This window comes from Dreissena polymorpha, chromosome 10 (assembly GCF_020536995.1).
Source record: "Dreissena polymorpha isolate Duluth1 chromosome 10, UMN_Dpol_1.0, whole genome shotgun sequence".
Taxonomy (NCBI): Eukaryota; Metazoa; Mollusca; class Bivalvia; order Myida; family Dreissenidae; genus Dreissena; species Dreissena polymorpha.
The window spans coordinates 74,076,459-74,094,225 of NC_068364.1; the positions used below are offsets into that span (position 1 = coordinate 74,076,459).

At 37.3% G+C, this 17,767-nt stretch overlaps 1 protein-coding gene across 1 annotated transcript in view; it reads right to left on the reverse strand.

Annotated features, from left to right (window-relative positions):
• The window catches only part of LOC127849235 (chitin synthase chs-2-like), a 78,420-nt gene that overhangs the window by 1,861 nt on the left and 58,792 nt on the right, over positions 1-17,767 (reverse strand). The window contains exons 15-23 of the mRNA XM_052381955.1: positions 11,967-12,167; positions 11,483-11,575; positions 10,481-10,785; positions 9,054-9,218; positions 7,472-7,607; positions 6,473-6,605; positions 4,453-4,643; positions 2,757-2,973; positions 1,627-1,813 (exon numbers count right to left, since the gene is read on the reverse strand). Of these exons, the coding sequence (XP_052237915.1) occupies positions 1,627-1,813; positions 2,757-2,973; positions 4,453-4,643; positions 6,473-6,605; positions 7,472-7,607; positions 9,054-9,218; positions 10,481-10,785; positions 11,483-11,575; positions 11,967-12,167 (1,628 nt within the window). The remainder of the gene's footprint in view (positions 1-1,626; positions 1,814-2,756; positions 2,974-4,452; positions 4,644-6,472; positions 6,606-7,471; positions 7,608-9,053; positions 9,219-10,480; positions 10,786-11,482; positions 11,576-11,966; positions 12,168-17,767) is intronic.

Below are 17,767 nucleotides of genomic sequence, written 5' to 3' on the forward strand. Positions count from 1 at the left end.
GCAAGAGTATATACTCAATGCGTCTCTGTTCATACTGCTATGTAAGAGTGTATATTTAATGCGTCTTTGTTCACACTGCTATGCAAGAGTGTATATTTAATGCGTCTTTGTTCATACTGCTATGCAAGAGTATATACCCAATGCGTCTTTGTTCATACTGCTATGCAAGAGTATATACTCAATGCGTCCTTGTTCATACTGCTATGCAAGAGTGTATATTTAATGCGAATTTGTTCATACTGCTATGCAAGAGTGTATATTTAATGCATCTTTGTTCATACTGCTATGCAAGAGTGTATATATAATGCGTATGTGTTCATACTTCTATGCAAGAGTGTATATTTAATGCGTCTTTGTTCATATTGTTATGCATAATTGAATATTGAATGTGTACATACTGCTAAGCAGCATTGTATATCGAATGCTTCCTTGTCAATACTTCCATGCAACATTGTATATGTTATGCGTTTTTGTTCATGATTCTTTGCAACATTGTATGATTGAAGCGTCTTTGTCCATACTGCTAGGCAAGATTTATTTTGAATGCGCCTTTGTTCATACTGATATGCAATATTGTATGTTTAATGCGTTTTTGTTCATAATTCTATGTAGCATTATAAATCCTCTGTGTTTTGTCTAAATACCAAAACAATAGTGTATATTTAGTGTGTATGTTTGCATATTTACGTGCGATATTATACAAATCATAATGCTACACAGTATATTTAATCCGTCTTTATCCACACTGTAATTCAGTACTGTGTACTCAAGGTTTCTTTGCCACGTTGTCGCTGTCTATATTGCAATATAGAGCACGTAGTGTGAGAGACTCGAAAGTTTGACCTCTAATTCCATTGGCGAACGACCTAACCAATGGGCTTCTGGGATTGTTCTATTATAGTTCATGTTATACATATTACGGTGATAAACACGCTCAAGAGTCCAGTATCAAAAACATTCTCATTATTTTTGCTCAACTCAGAAAATCATTTTTGAGTTTCCAATCAGTTGAGTTTCCAATCATTTTTGAGTTTCCAATCAGTTGAGTTTCCAATCATTTTTGAGTTTCCAATCAGTTGAGTTTCCAATCATTTTTGAGTTTCCAATCAGTTGAGTTTCCAATCATTTTTGAGTTTCCAATCAGTTGAGAACTGAGAATGTCGGTGTGCTCACGAACAATTTCAAATCTCAGCTATAAGAATATGCACATATTTAGACTTAGGGTTAAGTTTGACTCAAAACAAAAAAACACTTTTATGAGCATGATTTCAGGCTCATCTAAAACTTGAGAAGTAAGTTTAAGTTGAGTCACGATATTGGCGTAAGTATGCACATGATACTAGGTCCAGGTAATGTTCTGTAAACATACCATGATGACCTCTAACACGGCGGTGAATGCGATATGCAAACATACCATGAGGACCTTTAACACGGTGGTAATTGCGATATGCAAACATACCATGATGACCTCTAACACGGTGGTAAACGCGATGCTCATTGGCTCAATGGCCTTCCCGCGGCCGCACGTAGTGTGCGAAACTCGATAGATTTACCTCTAAATCCATAGGCGTTCATGGTTTATATTGCTTTGTGGAACACGAACAATTGAACGTGTTGTATACATACCAGGAGTACCCCAAACACTGCGGTAAACGCGATGCTGATGGGTTCAATGGACTCCCCGCGGCCGCCCTCGGCACAGGGCAGCTGTATGGAGATGTTGCCACCGGAGTCGGCGTTCACTTGCTGTAGGGAGAACACAATCGTCACGAAGAGTGCGTTCACGAGAAGGAAGAAGAGACACACTGTGTTCCTGGTAATGAAACACCAAAACATGTGATACATATTTTAACTGGGTTTACATCTTTTCCCGTGAATTGACACATGAAAACAGACGGTATTTGTAAAACAGTTGCAAGTAAATAGTTTTTCTCCGACTGCAAAGCCAATTGAGAGATATATTTTCTTTGTTGTTGAAACATGATAAAAAATATCTGAGATACGAATGGAATGTGTTGAAAAGTCAAAGATGTTTAAAAGCCAAAACACAAGAATTATGAGTGCGATTGGCTGGTAATTGAAATTTGCAACAAAAGAGCGAGTATTATTATTTACCACAATATTGTTGTTGTTGAGGATGAGTCTCATGTTTTATTTGTTTGTAAAAAGTACTCAGATATACGCTCATTCTATCTGCCTAATATACAACCCGATCATTTTACTATATACGCTCATTCTATCTGCCTAATATACAACCCGATCATTTTACAGTTAATAGATTTTATAATTTACTAAACTCTGTTTGTAAGTTGATAAATAATATGATGAGAAAATAGTATTGATATAAATAAGATAAGTAATACTTATGATCAATAAATAGTACACTTATCGTCGAATGTCAATTTTGTTCACCACTTTGTTTGCATTTGAACCATTGTTTTGTTATATATAAAACTGCTTTTTTTCTTATTCTCACTCTGTCAGATAACAATTATAAATGTATGTATATCTATACTTATTTCAAGTCTATGTATATGCATTGTTTTGTTATGGGCCGGTGGCCTTGAATCAGACACTGAATAAACTTTAAACATTATACCACTCATTTCATTAAATTTGTTATAGTAGGACTAATCGCAAAAAAACTGAACACAAATCTGAATAAACAAATTATCTTAGTAAACTAGTAAAACAGTTTTTGCATAATAACATCAGCAGCTCAGCTGCAACAAAACAGTCCAAGGCTGCCATCACACCTCAGTTCTATCAGTTCCGCCAGCGTTTTTTCCTGTTGCTTCTTATCTCCTTCCATCGGAAACAGGTACGTGTCGATAAGCTCCCGCCAGAAGGTCACTTCCGATAAGGGGATGCTCTCGGGAATGCTATCCCGGAAGTCCGGGTCCTGTGTCCAGTGGAGCGGTTGGCGCTGCTTCCGGTTGCTGACGTCATCTGCGTCTTCAAACAGAGGGTTGACTTCCGGTCATGTGGTAGGAGAGGGAGGATAGGAAATATGTATACGAGCATGCAGATACCAACAACATGCAACGTTTTTATATACTATGTGGCCGCAGGAATAAATCTTACGAATACCATTAGTTAATAACTTGCAACATTAATTATTCCGTATGTCTGTGATTATTGCTGTTATAGATATGTTTGCATTTGAATGTTATCAACTATAACACTTTGCAAATGTGTTTAGTATTTTACTATTTAGGAAACATAACTTATTGCTGTTTGAATGACAACATTGATATTTCCAATTAAGCAATATTATAAAAAGAAGAACAAAAAGTGCATTTTAATGCTAACATCCACTTTTGAAATAAAGACAAGAGTGCTTGTCTTGAATTTCAAATAACAGAACTTAAAAAAGCGCATTTTTGCGTAAAAATAAACGTCATGTTTTATTTAAAAAACTAGAGTCATTTAAGCATTTAAAACAAGTGTGCTTTTGCATTATCTTAAAATATCAAATAAGAAAAACAAGATAGTAAGAACGGCAAGAGTTCCCCCGATAAGTTTAGAAGTCCTGCTTCGATGCATAATTTTGCATGTGGATACATGAAATGCTTACTCTCTGTTATGTGCGATAATAATCAGATACTTTTCCAATATACTGGTATATTATGATATACACATACATTCGTCTAAATACATTCTGCGTACATTGATCACACTATGATAATGATTAACTCTTCGCATGCTGGGAAATTTGTCGTCTGCTAAAATGTCGTCCTATGAATTTCTAAAATCAGCATTTTCTTCGATTTTTTTCAAAGAATACTATCAGAATAGCAAACAATTTGGATCCTGATGAGACGTCACATTCTGTGGCGTCTCATCTGGATCGAAACTGTTTGCAAAGGCCTTCAAAAGACCACTATTTACACATATGAGCCGCGCTCTTTGAACATGGAGTTTTATGCATGTGCATAAAGTGTCGTCCCTTATTAGCCTGTGCAGTCTGCAAAGGCTAATTAGGGACGACACTTTCTGCCTAAACTTGATTCTTGCTAAGTTGAGACTTTATCGAAACAAAATTATCATAAAAGCTTAAAGTATCGTGTAAATGAAATACGCGCTAATTTCAAACATCGAAACTGATTGTGCTGTGATTTTAACTTGTTTTAATAGTGAATCCCACAAAAACAAACAACAGACAAGGATTGACATTTCGCATACGAATAGAAAAGCATTATGTTCGACTTATAATGAAGTCATTCGAAAAACTCAGTAAAAGAAACCACTGATTAACGGTAATGTAATATTTTTACAATCACTACACAACTGACAATGCTTTATATAATGAAAACAGTATTGAAGATTAATTAATATTGGTAGACATCTTCGTTCATTTCAAAGGGCTTTATTTATTCATTGAAACATTAAGTTAATGATAATTATTTTTAAAATATGCGAAAATGTCGAAATGACAATATGTGTTCATACTTCTCTCTTTAGCACCTTCGAACAAGTCCGATGCTTCTGAAAAAGTCACATGACCCCGCGTCTCGTTTTGATTGCTCACGTGATCGGCGGGCGGGTCAACGAGCTTAGCTTCAAGGTCATCCAGGCGTTCCAAGATCGCGTTCAGTTTCATATCGCCGGTGTCCGGCGTCTCTTGTGGGCAACACATACACCTGTTTTCAAGGTAATGTATATATACTTTAACTTGCATTAAGAAATTATAAAAAAAATAACTTGATCGTACATAGCAGTTCAAAAATGTATTTAACCCATTTATGCCTAGCGTCTAGAAAAAAAGGCCTTGGCAAACAGCGTAGACCCATCTCATCCGGATCTACGCTGTTTGCTTAAAAGAATTTCTGTAAGAAATATTCTAAATATAGAAATAAATATACTAGACATCCCTAATTTTGAAAATAAATTGATCCAATTTAGAAGGATGGCAGAGTCCATTAGGCATAAATGGGTTAAGCTTTGCGGCATTAGGCTGATGATATATATACTGGTATATAAACTTTGTGAAATTTAACAGGTCTTAAATATATGTTATGTTTGAACTATAAAGCATATTCGCAGTTCAACTCGGGGATAATTACAATTTGAAACCATATTTTACGTTCAAATATTGCATTTAAAAGACACAAAGTGCTATATGCTTGCACGCAAAGTGTGCTCATTTACATTCTCATGATTCCGGCATGTTTGGTTTTAATGTCACTAAATCAAATATGAAATATACTTATTATTGTCTAAGGGCATAAGCATTAGACAGAAATCTATCTCCCATGTTTTTTTGTCGATCGATCCAGAGCTTTCAGTAAATTGATTGGACTATGAAACTACGTGCTAATATATATTATTGAAATAAAAAACAAACGATAACCGTTCAACTATATTCGAATGACAATCTTGGGACAAACCTACGAAGTCTCAAACCACAAAGCGCCCCATCAACTGAGCTTACCGGGTGCCATAGTAGTATTACTAATACCAATCAAACCACAAAGCGCCCCATCAACTGAGCTTACCGGGTGCCATAGTAGTATTACTAATACCAATCAAACCACAAAGCGCTCCATCAACTGAGCTTACCGGGTGCCATAGTAGTATTACTAATACCAATCAAACCACAAAGCGCCCCATCAACTGAGCTTACCGGGTGCCATAGTAGTATTACTAATACCAATCAAACCACAAAGCGCCCCATCCACTGAGTTTACCGGGTGCCATAGTAGTATTACTAATACCAATCAAACCACAAAGCGCCCCATCAACTGAGCTAACCGGGTGCCATAGTAGTATTACTAATACCAATCAAACCACAAAGCGCTCCATCAACTGAGCTTACCGGGTGTCATAGAAGTATTACTAATACCATTCAAACCACAAAGCGCTCCATCAACTGAGCTTACCGGGTGCCATAGTAGTATTACTAATACCAATCAAACCACAAAGCGCTCCATCAACTGAGCTTACTGGGTGCCATAGTAGTATTACTAATAACAATCAAACCACAAAGCGCTCCATCAACTGAGCTTACCGGTAGCCATAGTAGTATTACTAATACCAATCAAACCACAAAGCGCTCCATCAACTGAGCTTACCGGGTGCCATAGTAGTATTACTAATACCAATCAAACTGGTTTGAAATTGGGTCGTATTCTGAGAAAACTCGGCATAATGAATGTGCGTAAAGTGTCGTCCCAGATTATCCTGTACAGTCCGAACAGGCTAATCAGGGACGACACTTTCCGCTTTTATGACATTTTTAGATAAAATGAAGTCTCTTCTTAGCAAAAATCCAAGTTTGGCGGAAAGTGTCGTCCCTGATTAGCCTGTGCGAAATGCACAGGCTAATCTGGGACGACACTTTACGCACCTACATTATGCCCAGTTTTCTCAGAACGCGACTCAATTACATTAAAGAGTTATGTTTTTATCCCAAGTTAGTTTAAAGATGCAAGTGAAACCAACCCCTGAAAGGCGCGAAAAATAAACTTGCCTAAAGAGGTTACCGAAAGCGAACATATATCCCGATTTTCCCTCCTTGTCGGCCAAGCCAATCTTCTCAAGCCATTCCTGCACTGCCCCTTTCTTTGGGGGCGGGGCTTTAGCAGACTCGCCAGGCTTTTGAGCTGAAACACGTTTGTTATTTGCATCATTTATTCTTTGTGTTATTTGCATCATTTATTTTAAATGTTATTTGCATCGTTCATTTTGTATGTTATTTGCATCGTTTTATGTGTGTTATTTGCATCATTTCTTTTGAATGTTACTAGTATTTGCATTATTTCTTATGTGTGTTGTTTGCGTCTTTCATGTCTTACATCTTTTGTTGTTCTTATTGTTCTTGTACAAAACAAAATAAAGATAATTATGAACTGCAGTTGGATACATCAGCTTAGCAATTTACATTACACCTAATATAGACAATACAAAACTCAAGTCGGATATAGCGATACTAGTATTAAACTATTATAACCACATACTATTAATAACATATTTTGCAGTCGTTTTTAAACATAATTAATGTATTACAATAATATATAACATAAAATCTAGTCAAAATGTATGAATACCTACATAACTTGTCACTTATGACACAGCAATGACAAAAATATACCGTTTCTATATTTAGAGTAGTTTTAGATACGTAAGTGGACGTCTGTTATAGTGGTAGTTCTCATGACGACTTTAAGCAAATGTAATTCAATCGAGCATAACTCTGTGAAAAGGGGGTTTAATGTATATACGTACTAGTCGTCGCAGAATAGCATGTGCAGTCCACACAGGCTAATTGGTGACTACACTTACCCCATAAAACTGGATTTTTCTCATATGAGACTTATTTGAAACATAAAATACCATAAAAGCGGTAGTGTCGTCCCTGGGTAGCCCGTGCGGTCTGCACAAGTTAATCTGGGACGACAAATTACGCATATGCATTAAACCCGTGTTCACATAGCGATGATCAATTATATTTTTCACGATAGCGTCTCACCTGCGGCGGGCTTTGGCGCCTCTCTGGTTCCCCAGGACACCACGTGTAGGTTCCCGATGGAGTAAAGCATCAGCAGCATCGACATGGATGGGATGGCGAGGAAGTAGAGGAACCCGTGCACGATGCACCAGAACTCCTGCAGGGGAAAATGAAACAAGAAAGATATAAGCCTCGCAATTGGGAAAACGTGGCCTAATGCATGTGCTTAGTGTGCCATCCCAAATTAGCCTGTGCAGTCGTGTCGTCCTTGATAAGACTGTGCGGACTAATCTGATACGACACTTAGCGTACAAGCATTAAATCCCGTTTTCACAGAGCGCGGCTCATATACATGTCATGAAAAAAGTCACGTGATATAAAAATATGACGTTGTGTGGCATTTTGGATTTATAATTTCTTGCATTTAACGACGCAATACAATTTTTTTATAAAGTTAGAACGGCGAAACATATTTCAATGTTGAATATCTCTTTAATAAATACATTTTGGTGACGCGCCCAGCAGCGTTAGGTATGTTTGGAAACTACATCACGGCCGTTAGTCAAACGCTTTATTCCTTATGTAAGAGAACGTTTCAAAAGAGAACACTGGGGTGGCAAGATGGAAACGAAACTAATGGTGTATCCATAGAGCCTTGTTCTGAAAAAACTTGGCTTTATGCATGTGCGTAAAGTGTCGTCCCAGATTAGCCTGTGCAGTCCGCACAGGCAAATCAGGGACGACACTTTCCGCTGTTATGGTATTTTAAGTCCCTCCTTACCGAAAATCAAGTTTTGGCGGAAATTGTCGTCCCTCATTAGCCTGTGCGGACTGCACAGGCTAATCTTGGACGACACTTTAAGCACATGCATGATGCCCGGTTTTCTCAGAACACGACTCAATGTTTCTGGATACAAATAACACAAACGTATGCGATACTAGTTTGGCATAGTATAATTACTATTTCTTACGGACTTACGATAGCGATAATAATGACTGGAAGGCAAAACAGAAAATAACCACTAACGGGGCCTTTTCACGTTTTGGTGAATTGGCAAAATTAAAAAAAAAGTTGTTTCAGATTCGCAAATGTTCGCTTTAGTTATGATATTTGTAAGGAAATATTAATACTGAACATTTACCATGTATCCATTATATGCATCATTTGACGATTTGAAAACCTGAAAATTATAAAGCGTTTCAACGCGAAAATATTGATTAATTTGGAAAGTTCTGTAATTGTGGTTGTATTTAGGGAAACTACGAGGATTGCTTATATAGTTAAAAAACTGGCTCATAGCATGAGCACGGATGGTCGAGTGGTGTAGGCGGGAGGCTTTTTACTCCAGGACTCCAGGGGTCAGTAGTTCGAGCCCTGTTAAAGGTTACTTTTTTCCCTTTTTTAATTCTTTATTTGTTTTTTACTGGATAATTTTAGGTCCAATCTTTAAATTTATCAATATAAAGCATTTAATGACAAGCTTCAATACATGCCAAAATCTGTGAAAAGGCCCTTTTAACTTAGTTATTATATTACTAGTACTACTGCGTCGGTTTTCAAACGGAAATAACATTTTCTTTGCGCGTAGGACATTGGGCTTACCTGCGGATGAAGGAAAGAAGCAATGATAAACACGCCGGCGACAAAGCAGAGGAAGACGGTTGTGACGGAACAGAAGCCGTTCTCTGCCGCCTGCTTTATAAGCCCAACTATCACCAGCATCATCACCAACGAGTAGACCGTCGATAAGATGGCGGCATAAGCAAGCTATAAAACAGTGAATTACATTTAACAACCGGAAATCATCTCTACTGAGGAGGTCGTGGACAAGATGGCGGCGTAAGCAAATTAGAAAACAGTGAATAGCTTTTTCAGGGTGCAGGATCACGTGCCTTTGTGGAGTTCACGGTTAAACGTTAATAGATGTAAACACACCGGTAAGGGGTGCTTTTTTCAAATAACCTTTTAGAGAAATTTTCTTAAGAATTTCATCTAGTGCATAAAAGACATTTTGTTATGCTGCTTATAGCAATGTGTAATACCGGTACATCAACATTACTTTGTTTAATAAGCATGTGTTTTTGGTCGAAAATTCGATGTGTAAATCATTCATTTACACGGTTATGCTGCATGCAAAGTGAACTGTTGGCACCGATTTCAGAAGTATTCAATGATTTATTCTTCAATTTTAAGATATCGGCAAAACCCGCAAGAAAAACTGTTTTGTATGCGCTAACGATGTTTGCGAATGTACTTTAATAACTTGAGATGTTTGCAAAAATAAAGATCTAAACAGAGTGTTTACATTCTGTGCAGCCATCGTGTGAACCCTAATGATCCTGAACCCTGACGTCGTCACAAGTTAGAAGGTTGTGGATAAAATGGCGGATTCGGACATGGCATCATTAATTATGAAAAAAGTATTGTGCAATATGGTTGCATAGGCAAGCTAGAAAACAATGAATAACATTTTTTATTACCTGACAATTGAAACAGGGCGATTTTTGTATCTATATTTATTATATATGATTGTTTATGTCATAGTAATACTGAAAGGAAGTCAAGTCAAATACAAGTCGAATTAACCCATTTATGCCTAGCGTCTACAAAAAAGGCCTTAGCAAACAGCATAGACCCAGATGAGACGCCGCATGATGCGGCGTCTCATCGGGGTCTTCGCTGTTTGCTTAAAGGAATTTCTGTAATAAATATTTTAAATATAGAAATAAATATACTAAACATCCCTAATTTTTGGCATTGATCCAATTTAGAAGGATGGGAGAGTCCACCAGGCATAAATGTGTTAAACATCGACCACAGAATCGCTGTCCGTAAAGAGATGAAATAATTTGAAATACTAAATATTTACGAATTATAAGAAACAACGTTCGTGTAATTTTTGTTAGGCTGCTTAGTTGAGTATTGCTTTTGGAAACGAAACTAAAGATGACGAAAGGCACTAATGTTAATACTTCAAACGTACGAATTATTAGAAATAACGTTCTCGAAATGGTTATCAGGCTACTTACTTGAGTATCGCTCTTCGCAACGAAACACAATAGAATAAACACGGCGACAGGGATCAGGTTAAGTACGAGAGCCCAGTAGAGGGACAGCTGAGGGTACGCCATGTTGATTGCGCCGAGGACCATGAGGAAGATGGTGCCCGGCGTGAGAATGGATGACACCATGAGGAGCATCTGGTAGCAGACGTAGAGCATGGAGATGTCGTTGTTACGTTTGGTGACGTTCTTGAAATCCATAAGAAGGTCAAGGATGTTTGCCATGGTGGAAGGAGTCCAGCGGCGGCGCTGGTTGTAGAACTCATAGAAACCTGGGGCGAGACGGAAAAAATGATAAATGATAAGAAGAATCGCGATAAAAGCATGCGTTTAAAGGATAGAAGGAACAACAAATGAAATCGTACAAATCTGAGACGATATGAAATACAATGAGAAGAATCGCGAAAAAAACAAAAACAGAACACATGCAAAGAGCATTTGAACAATCCTAGAACAAGGTGAAAGATATGATACTTGATTGATGAGAAGACTCGCGTGAAAGTTTCATTTAAAGGGCAGTAAACACAAAAATTCATTCGCAGAAACCTGTTATACGATGAGAGAATAAAAAAATGATGAACACCAGTTAACTTACAGAAATATTAAATCAAATGTAATAAACTTATGATAAATGAAAAAAATGAATGGTGAGAAAAAACATTCTCTTAAAGGGCAGTGGACACAAAAAAACATACATTTTTAGAAACCTGTGATAATTTGAAAGAATAAAGTCTAACAAAAGTCCACTGTAAAAAAATATTATATCAAAATGCAGTAAACGCAGGAATGCTAAAGCAATAGCATGAAAGATTTTAATAAAAAACGGTAATATCTGCAATCACACGTTTAATTTTTTTTATGTGTCCGACTGTTTATGAGTTATTATCGATACATTTAAAGTTTGCTATTATCTATCTTAGTTTGTTCCACGCTGCGTATCACCGCAAAAGTAAGCGGAAACAAGCTTACCTTCCGGTGCGTACGTCAGAGCGTCCGAGGCGGCACAGTACTCCACGCGGTATCCTTGCTGAAGCAGCAGTGTGCACAGCCAGCGGTCCTCTCCTACGAAGTTAACATATAATATATAATGATCGCGGTCTGGAATGACTGGACCGTATGCACATGCAGTAAGTGACGTCCTATATAAACCTTTCTTACGCACATTTTGCACTCGCATTCCGCTGTTACGGTATTTTTTGTAAATAAAACTATACATTTTCATTGCGGGGGACCGTTGTCTGCAGTTGACCGTTATTCACAAGTGACCGTTAGGTCAGTTTTGAATGTAATTTCAATTACTGCGACAAGTTCGACATAGGTTGATGTTAAACTTTTTAATCGCTTCCTTTCATAAGTGAATTGTCATGATTTATAATATTATAAACAAAACATGCATTAATACCACCAAGACTTTAAACATTATGCGTGTGATTAGGAGACGGGTCCATCATACCTTGGTCATACTGCACGTAATGACGTCCCTCGGTGGGTGGCGTCGTGTAGCGCTTCATGACGTTGTCGTCCATGATGGAGGAGCCCCGGAAGAGGCTGAAACAACCCGGGCTGCACAAGACGCAGCCAAGGACGTGCTCCGTCGCTTTCTGCAGCCAATGACTCACCGCGTATTCGAATTTCTGGTACCAGACCATAGGCCCTACAACGCGACCACATATTAGCCAACGTCGTAAATTCACGAAAAATGATTTCCACAAAGAGATAAGCATTGCAATATTTTGAAAAATAATTGCTTATAAAAAATTCAAGTAACTCAAGCAACCATGTTTGTTACGGATGTTTTAAATGAAATGTATGGACATAAAAGATAAGAATCTGAAAGTAAACACTATTTAAAATATGACGTTGCTATCATAAAATTTTAATAACTCTATATGCTTGACAAATATAAACCGTCCACAATTTTAAATATTAACAATAAGTGAGCAAATGTTACCAAAGATCGGTTCAGTTAAAATAAAATATTTTTACATAAAACTCAGGGTCAAAAATGGTTTTATGTAACGATGATATGTTAATTAATGATGCATATGATAACGATTAAACTCGTCCCCCAAAAGCCAAATACGAACCACCTCGTTAACAAGTTGTGATGTTGTTGTTGTTGTTTTTGTTCTTTTCAATTCAGTCCTCTTAATACTCACTTGGAAACTAAGCTACCATCTCAATAGAATATTCCATATTAAAAAAGGTATTCATTTAAAACGAAATTGAGCCATAGATATTGCAACTAGAGCGTTATCAAGTTTTCATAGTTACCGGATAAAAGAAAACACTGGCAACACTCACTGTCGATCTTTATTTAATATGAAGAATCGTTTTCGAACTCTGTCGGTATACCATTTAGCCGAATGTTTCGAAAAATGTTCATATTAAATGAGAACAAGCTCTTTGTACAGCTTTATAATGCAAACTGCCCCGCCCCGCGGCCATATTTAACCCAGTTATGCATAGTGGACTCTCCCATCCTTCTAAATTGGATCAATTTATTTCCAAAATTAGGGATGTCTAGTATATTTATTTCTGTATTTAGAATATTTCTTACAGAAATTCCTTTAAGCAAACAGCGCAGACCCTGGTGAGACGTCGCATCATGTGGCGTCTCACCTGGGTCTTCGCTGTTTGCCAAGGCCTTTTTTCTAGACGCTAGGCATTAATTGGTTAAAAAACGAGCTCAGTATAACTTTGTTTAAATAAAAGAATCATCAAGTTATGTGTTTTACCCAACTCCATGTTGATTCAGCATTCAGATCGGAATAGGGTTTTTTAAACTCGGGCGTGACATTATTGATAAACATATGTTCACAAAGTTTCAAATTTATTTGACAAATAAATGAAATGTGTACAGGCACAAAATTATTTACTAAAGCCATATAAGGAAAGCTTCCCAGATCTTTTGTATCCAATTTTTTTGCGTAGCGAAACCATTTTCGAAATCAATCGAGATATCAGACAAGTGTCATGTTGCATGGGAATAAACATATGGTTTCTAGGGTTAGTGTGTTCTAAGAAAACTGGGCATAATGCATATGCGTAAAGTGTCGTCCCAGATTAGCCTGCGCAGTCAACACAGGCTATTCAGGGACGACACTTTTCGCCTAAACAAGATTTTCGGTAAGAAGGGACTTCCTTTAAACGAAAAATACTATAAAAGCGGAAAGTGTCGTCCCTAATTAGCATGTGCGGACTGCACAAGCTTATCTGAGACGAAACTTTACGCACATGCATTATGCCCAGTTTTCTCAGAACACGACTCATATAATAAAACTTGTTTTGACCAAGTAAACTGAAGATTGGGCAATTTATGTTGTTACTTGAATGATCAAGCACGGTGTACGACATTCGAGAATGTGCGATTGGGTGTACGAAGCTCTATACGCAGCGGACAAACGTGAAACTTGAAAACTCTTCGTAACAAGGTGATCGATACTTAATCTGAAATAAACATAGTGTAATTCGGTTGGCTTCTGAAACAATGCGTGTTACCCGTGTTGTGTTCCACATCAAACAATGCTCTTCCGATCAATAACCTCTGACAAAGCAACATAATGGAGCGGGATTGGAACAAACACTGTTTACGTGGACTTTCAATGGGTCTCGTTCCGTAATGTACTTAACAGGCAAGCGTTAATCAAAATTGTTTATCAACAACATCAATATTTTGACGCACGATATCGGAAACCACTGCTGAACCGCATCGATGTTTGATGATACAAGGAGCATACATCTACCCCTAAATTAATTGAAATCATTGATTCATAGTCGACAAAAGCGGGCCTTATAAATCACAAAGTGTCCAGTTATCCCGCAAATGGTAAACCGTCCTAGGTTGTTGACTTCTCCAACGGTGCATTAACAATAGGCTGTCGAAATTATAAAATATTAAAAACCAAGCGAGTAAGCTATTGCTCGTTTAACATTGCAACACGTCAGTCTCTTTAATTGTACACATTTAATGATTATTTTGTACTCGTCACTAGAGCGGCAAAGAATTAGTTTTGTTTTGTTAACCCATGTATGCCTTGCGTCTTGAAAAAAGGCCTTGGCAAACAGCATAGACCCAGATGAGACGCCGCATGATGATCAAGGTCTGTGCTGTTTGCTTAAAGGAATTTCTGTAAGAAATATTCTAAATGTAGAAATAATTATACAAGACATACCTAATTTTGGAAATAAATTGATCCAATTTAGAAGGATGGGAGAGTCCACTAGGCATAAATGGGTTAATTTCGGTTGCGTCATAACGCTTACTTACCGGTCATTAAACTCGTCAAAATAACAGTGGTTCACATTTCTGAAATATCTTCAAAGGTCTTAATATCAGATTTTAGAATTTTAGAGAAATGTACAAAAGTAATATTTGGAATAACCTTAAAACAAAAATAAAAGCAAAAAGTTATTTAAAAGGAATGACTACCTCGTGATTCGAACAAGAAACTACGGCGTTAACACTTGACCGTACTGGATTATGCAATTTTTGCGTTTTTTAGTGCTATGTTATAACTTTCAAAATAAGCAATAAACAGCGTTACAAACGATGATGTTTTCTTCATGTAACGGTATGATGATCATCTATAAACAAACATGTGTGTCGTGTTCTGAGAAAACTGGGCTTAATGCATGTGCGTAAAGTGTCATCCTAAATTAGTCCGCACAGGCTAATCAGGGACGACACTTTCCGCCAAAACTTGATTTTCGGTAAGCAGGGACTTCCTTGAAACTAAAACTTGAAACTGTGCGGACTGCACAGGCTGATCTGGGATGACACTTTACGCACATGCATTATGCCCAGTTTTCTCATAACAAGGCTCATATAATTTTAAGTCAGTGGGCGGCGGTCAATATTCGTCCGGAGCATTATTTTGTCCAGCATGAATATGTGTTCAAATCACTTAAAAGACGATACAATCATCATGACACGGAATATTGCGTTCACGAAAATGGTCCCTTAGTCCCCTGTCAACGTAACATTTAAAAAATCAGCCCTGGTTACTTGGTCATTAGCATATCTTTGTCCGGCAAAGATAAAGCGTACTGGAAGTCTTGCGAATGATAATTAAAATATGGCGCATAAATACCAGGCCTTAGGTCCAAATCAATGTCAAAATTAGCTATAAAAGGTCAAATTCAAGAAATCAGTTCTTAACCGTACAAAGCAAAACTTTGACCAACACGGAGTAATTTTCAAATAGCGTGCCAAAAGTGATCTGCGTGAAAAGGTGGAATGTTTTGCGGAAAATTCAGCTTCCATGTTAAGTTCACACTTCAAGGTCAAAGGTCAAATTTATTAAATCAGTCCATACCATATTGTTATGCGCATATATTTATCTAATTCGGATAGATTTCAACTGAACCGCCTGACGAGGCGATGCGTTGTGCGCAGGGCCGGATTAAGCTGGTTCGTGGCCCAAGGCTGCACATGTTACGGGGGGCCTCTTCCCTCTGGTCCGCTTTTGTATATTGAAAATCATACTTGGTACTACAACTACACAAATCAGAAGACTTGCATTTGAACAAATTTGACAGTTACATTATATATATATATATATATATATATATATATATATATATATATATATATATATATATATATATATATATATATATATATATATATATATATATATATATATATATATATATATATATATATATTATAGCAAAACGAGTTTCACAATGTATTACTATTTTATTATCTGAACTGAACATACATGTTATATGTTATAACAGATTCCAGCATAAACGTCTCGTCTAAGACACTTCAGCTGACCAACGTCATCGATTAGCTGTTTAAAGTATAGTTCTCGGAGAACAGTAGTCCCAATGTAGTCCCAATGTAGTCCCAATGTAGTCCCAATGTAGTCCCAATGCTGTCAACCTTTTGTTTATCATGCGTGATAATGTTGAAATTGACCCCTTACCGTTAAAGTTATTAACTGGAATTGTTAAGTATATGCGTACAGCGATGGCAACGTTTGGAAAAGTTGTCTGTATCTGACCTCCATCTTACGTCAGCAGTTCAATCATGTGGGTGATGGTTCTGTCTTGGTTCGCTTCTAAGATGGTTTTGAAATGAACGAACTCGTCAACAGCAGACGCCTCAATGTCATCTGGATAAGACCCCACTAGATCATTTCCGTACATCATCCAAGGTGAGAGACTCAAACTCTGGCATGAAACCAAATAGTTTGTGGAGACCAGAATATGCGCTCAACCGCTTGCTAAGTTCAACAGTGAGACAATCAACTATGCTGTAGAATGTGTGAATTCCAATATGGTCGCGTGCTCTTAGCTCCGTATTCGCAGCTGGTGTCGTACTCTCGTCATCACGAAATAGTTTCCGCCGTTTCTTAGCCTTATTCGCATCCTTATATTTGGTGATTGAAACAAAAGCTTTGGCCTTCTCTTCAATGTCGTCAAACATGTCCAGATGTTATCATGACCATACGGGCAAGTCGTATAATAAACAGATAAACTAATGGTTCTGAATGGATATACAACACAGAAAGAAAACTTATATCATAGTAAATCAAAGCGAACTAAACGGTTACAATTCGATATACATCGTGAAACTGGTAAAATCACACACAACAATTATACTGCAATCCCGAGAGTAGTAAAATGACGTAATAAAAAAAGATCATACATTGGGAAACTAGCCTGTCGTTGGGGGTCCCTTAACAATCGGGGGCCCAAGGCTGCAGCCTTGTAAGCCTAGTGCTTAATCCGGCCCTGGTTGTGCGCAGAAAACATGTCCTTAGGCTTAAGGTCGAGGTCATGATTCAAGGTCAAACGTCAAATTTTGTTATTTTTAAATAAGAAACCTAAGTCAACAGCAAATGGTAACAATTTAATAACCTAAGGTCAAAATTAAGAAATGAGTCTTTGAATTTTGTCCAAAGGATAACACGTATGTTCAGCATGGATTATTAAAAATAACTTGGTAAAAGTAATGAGTTTAAGACAGAGTATCGCGCGCAAATAAAATTAGGTCCAACATGAAGGGCACAATTCGACGTCAAAAAAATAAATAAATAAACACTTAACAGTACGTATAATATGGGTTGATTGGGTAAGCAGCTGTACATTGTTGACGTGGCAGGTGATTCTGAGTGTCGCGCACAAAAAGCACGTCCTTAACACATTTATGCCTAGTGGACTCTCCCATCCTCTAAATTGGATCAATTTATGTCCAAAATTACGGATGTCTAGTATACTTATTTCTATATTTAGAATATT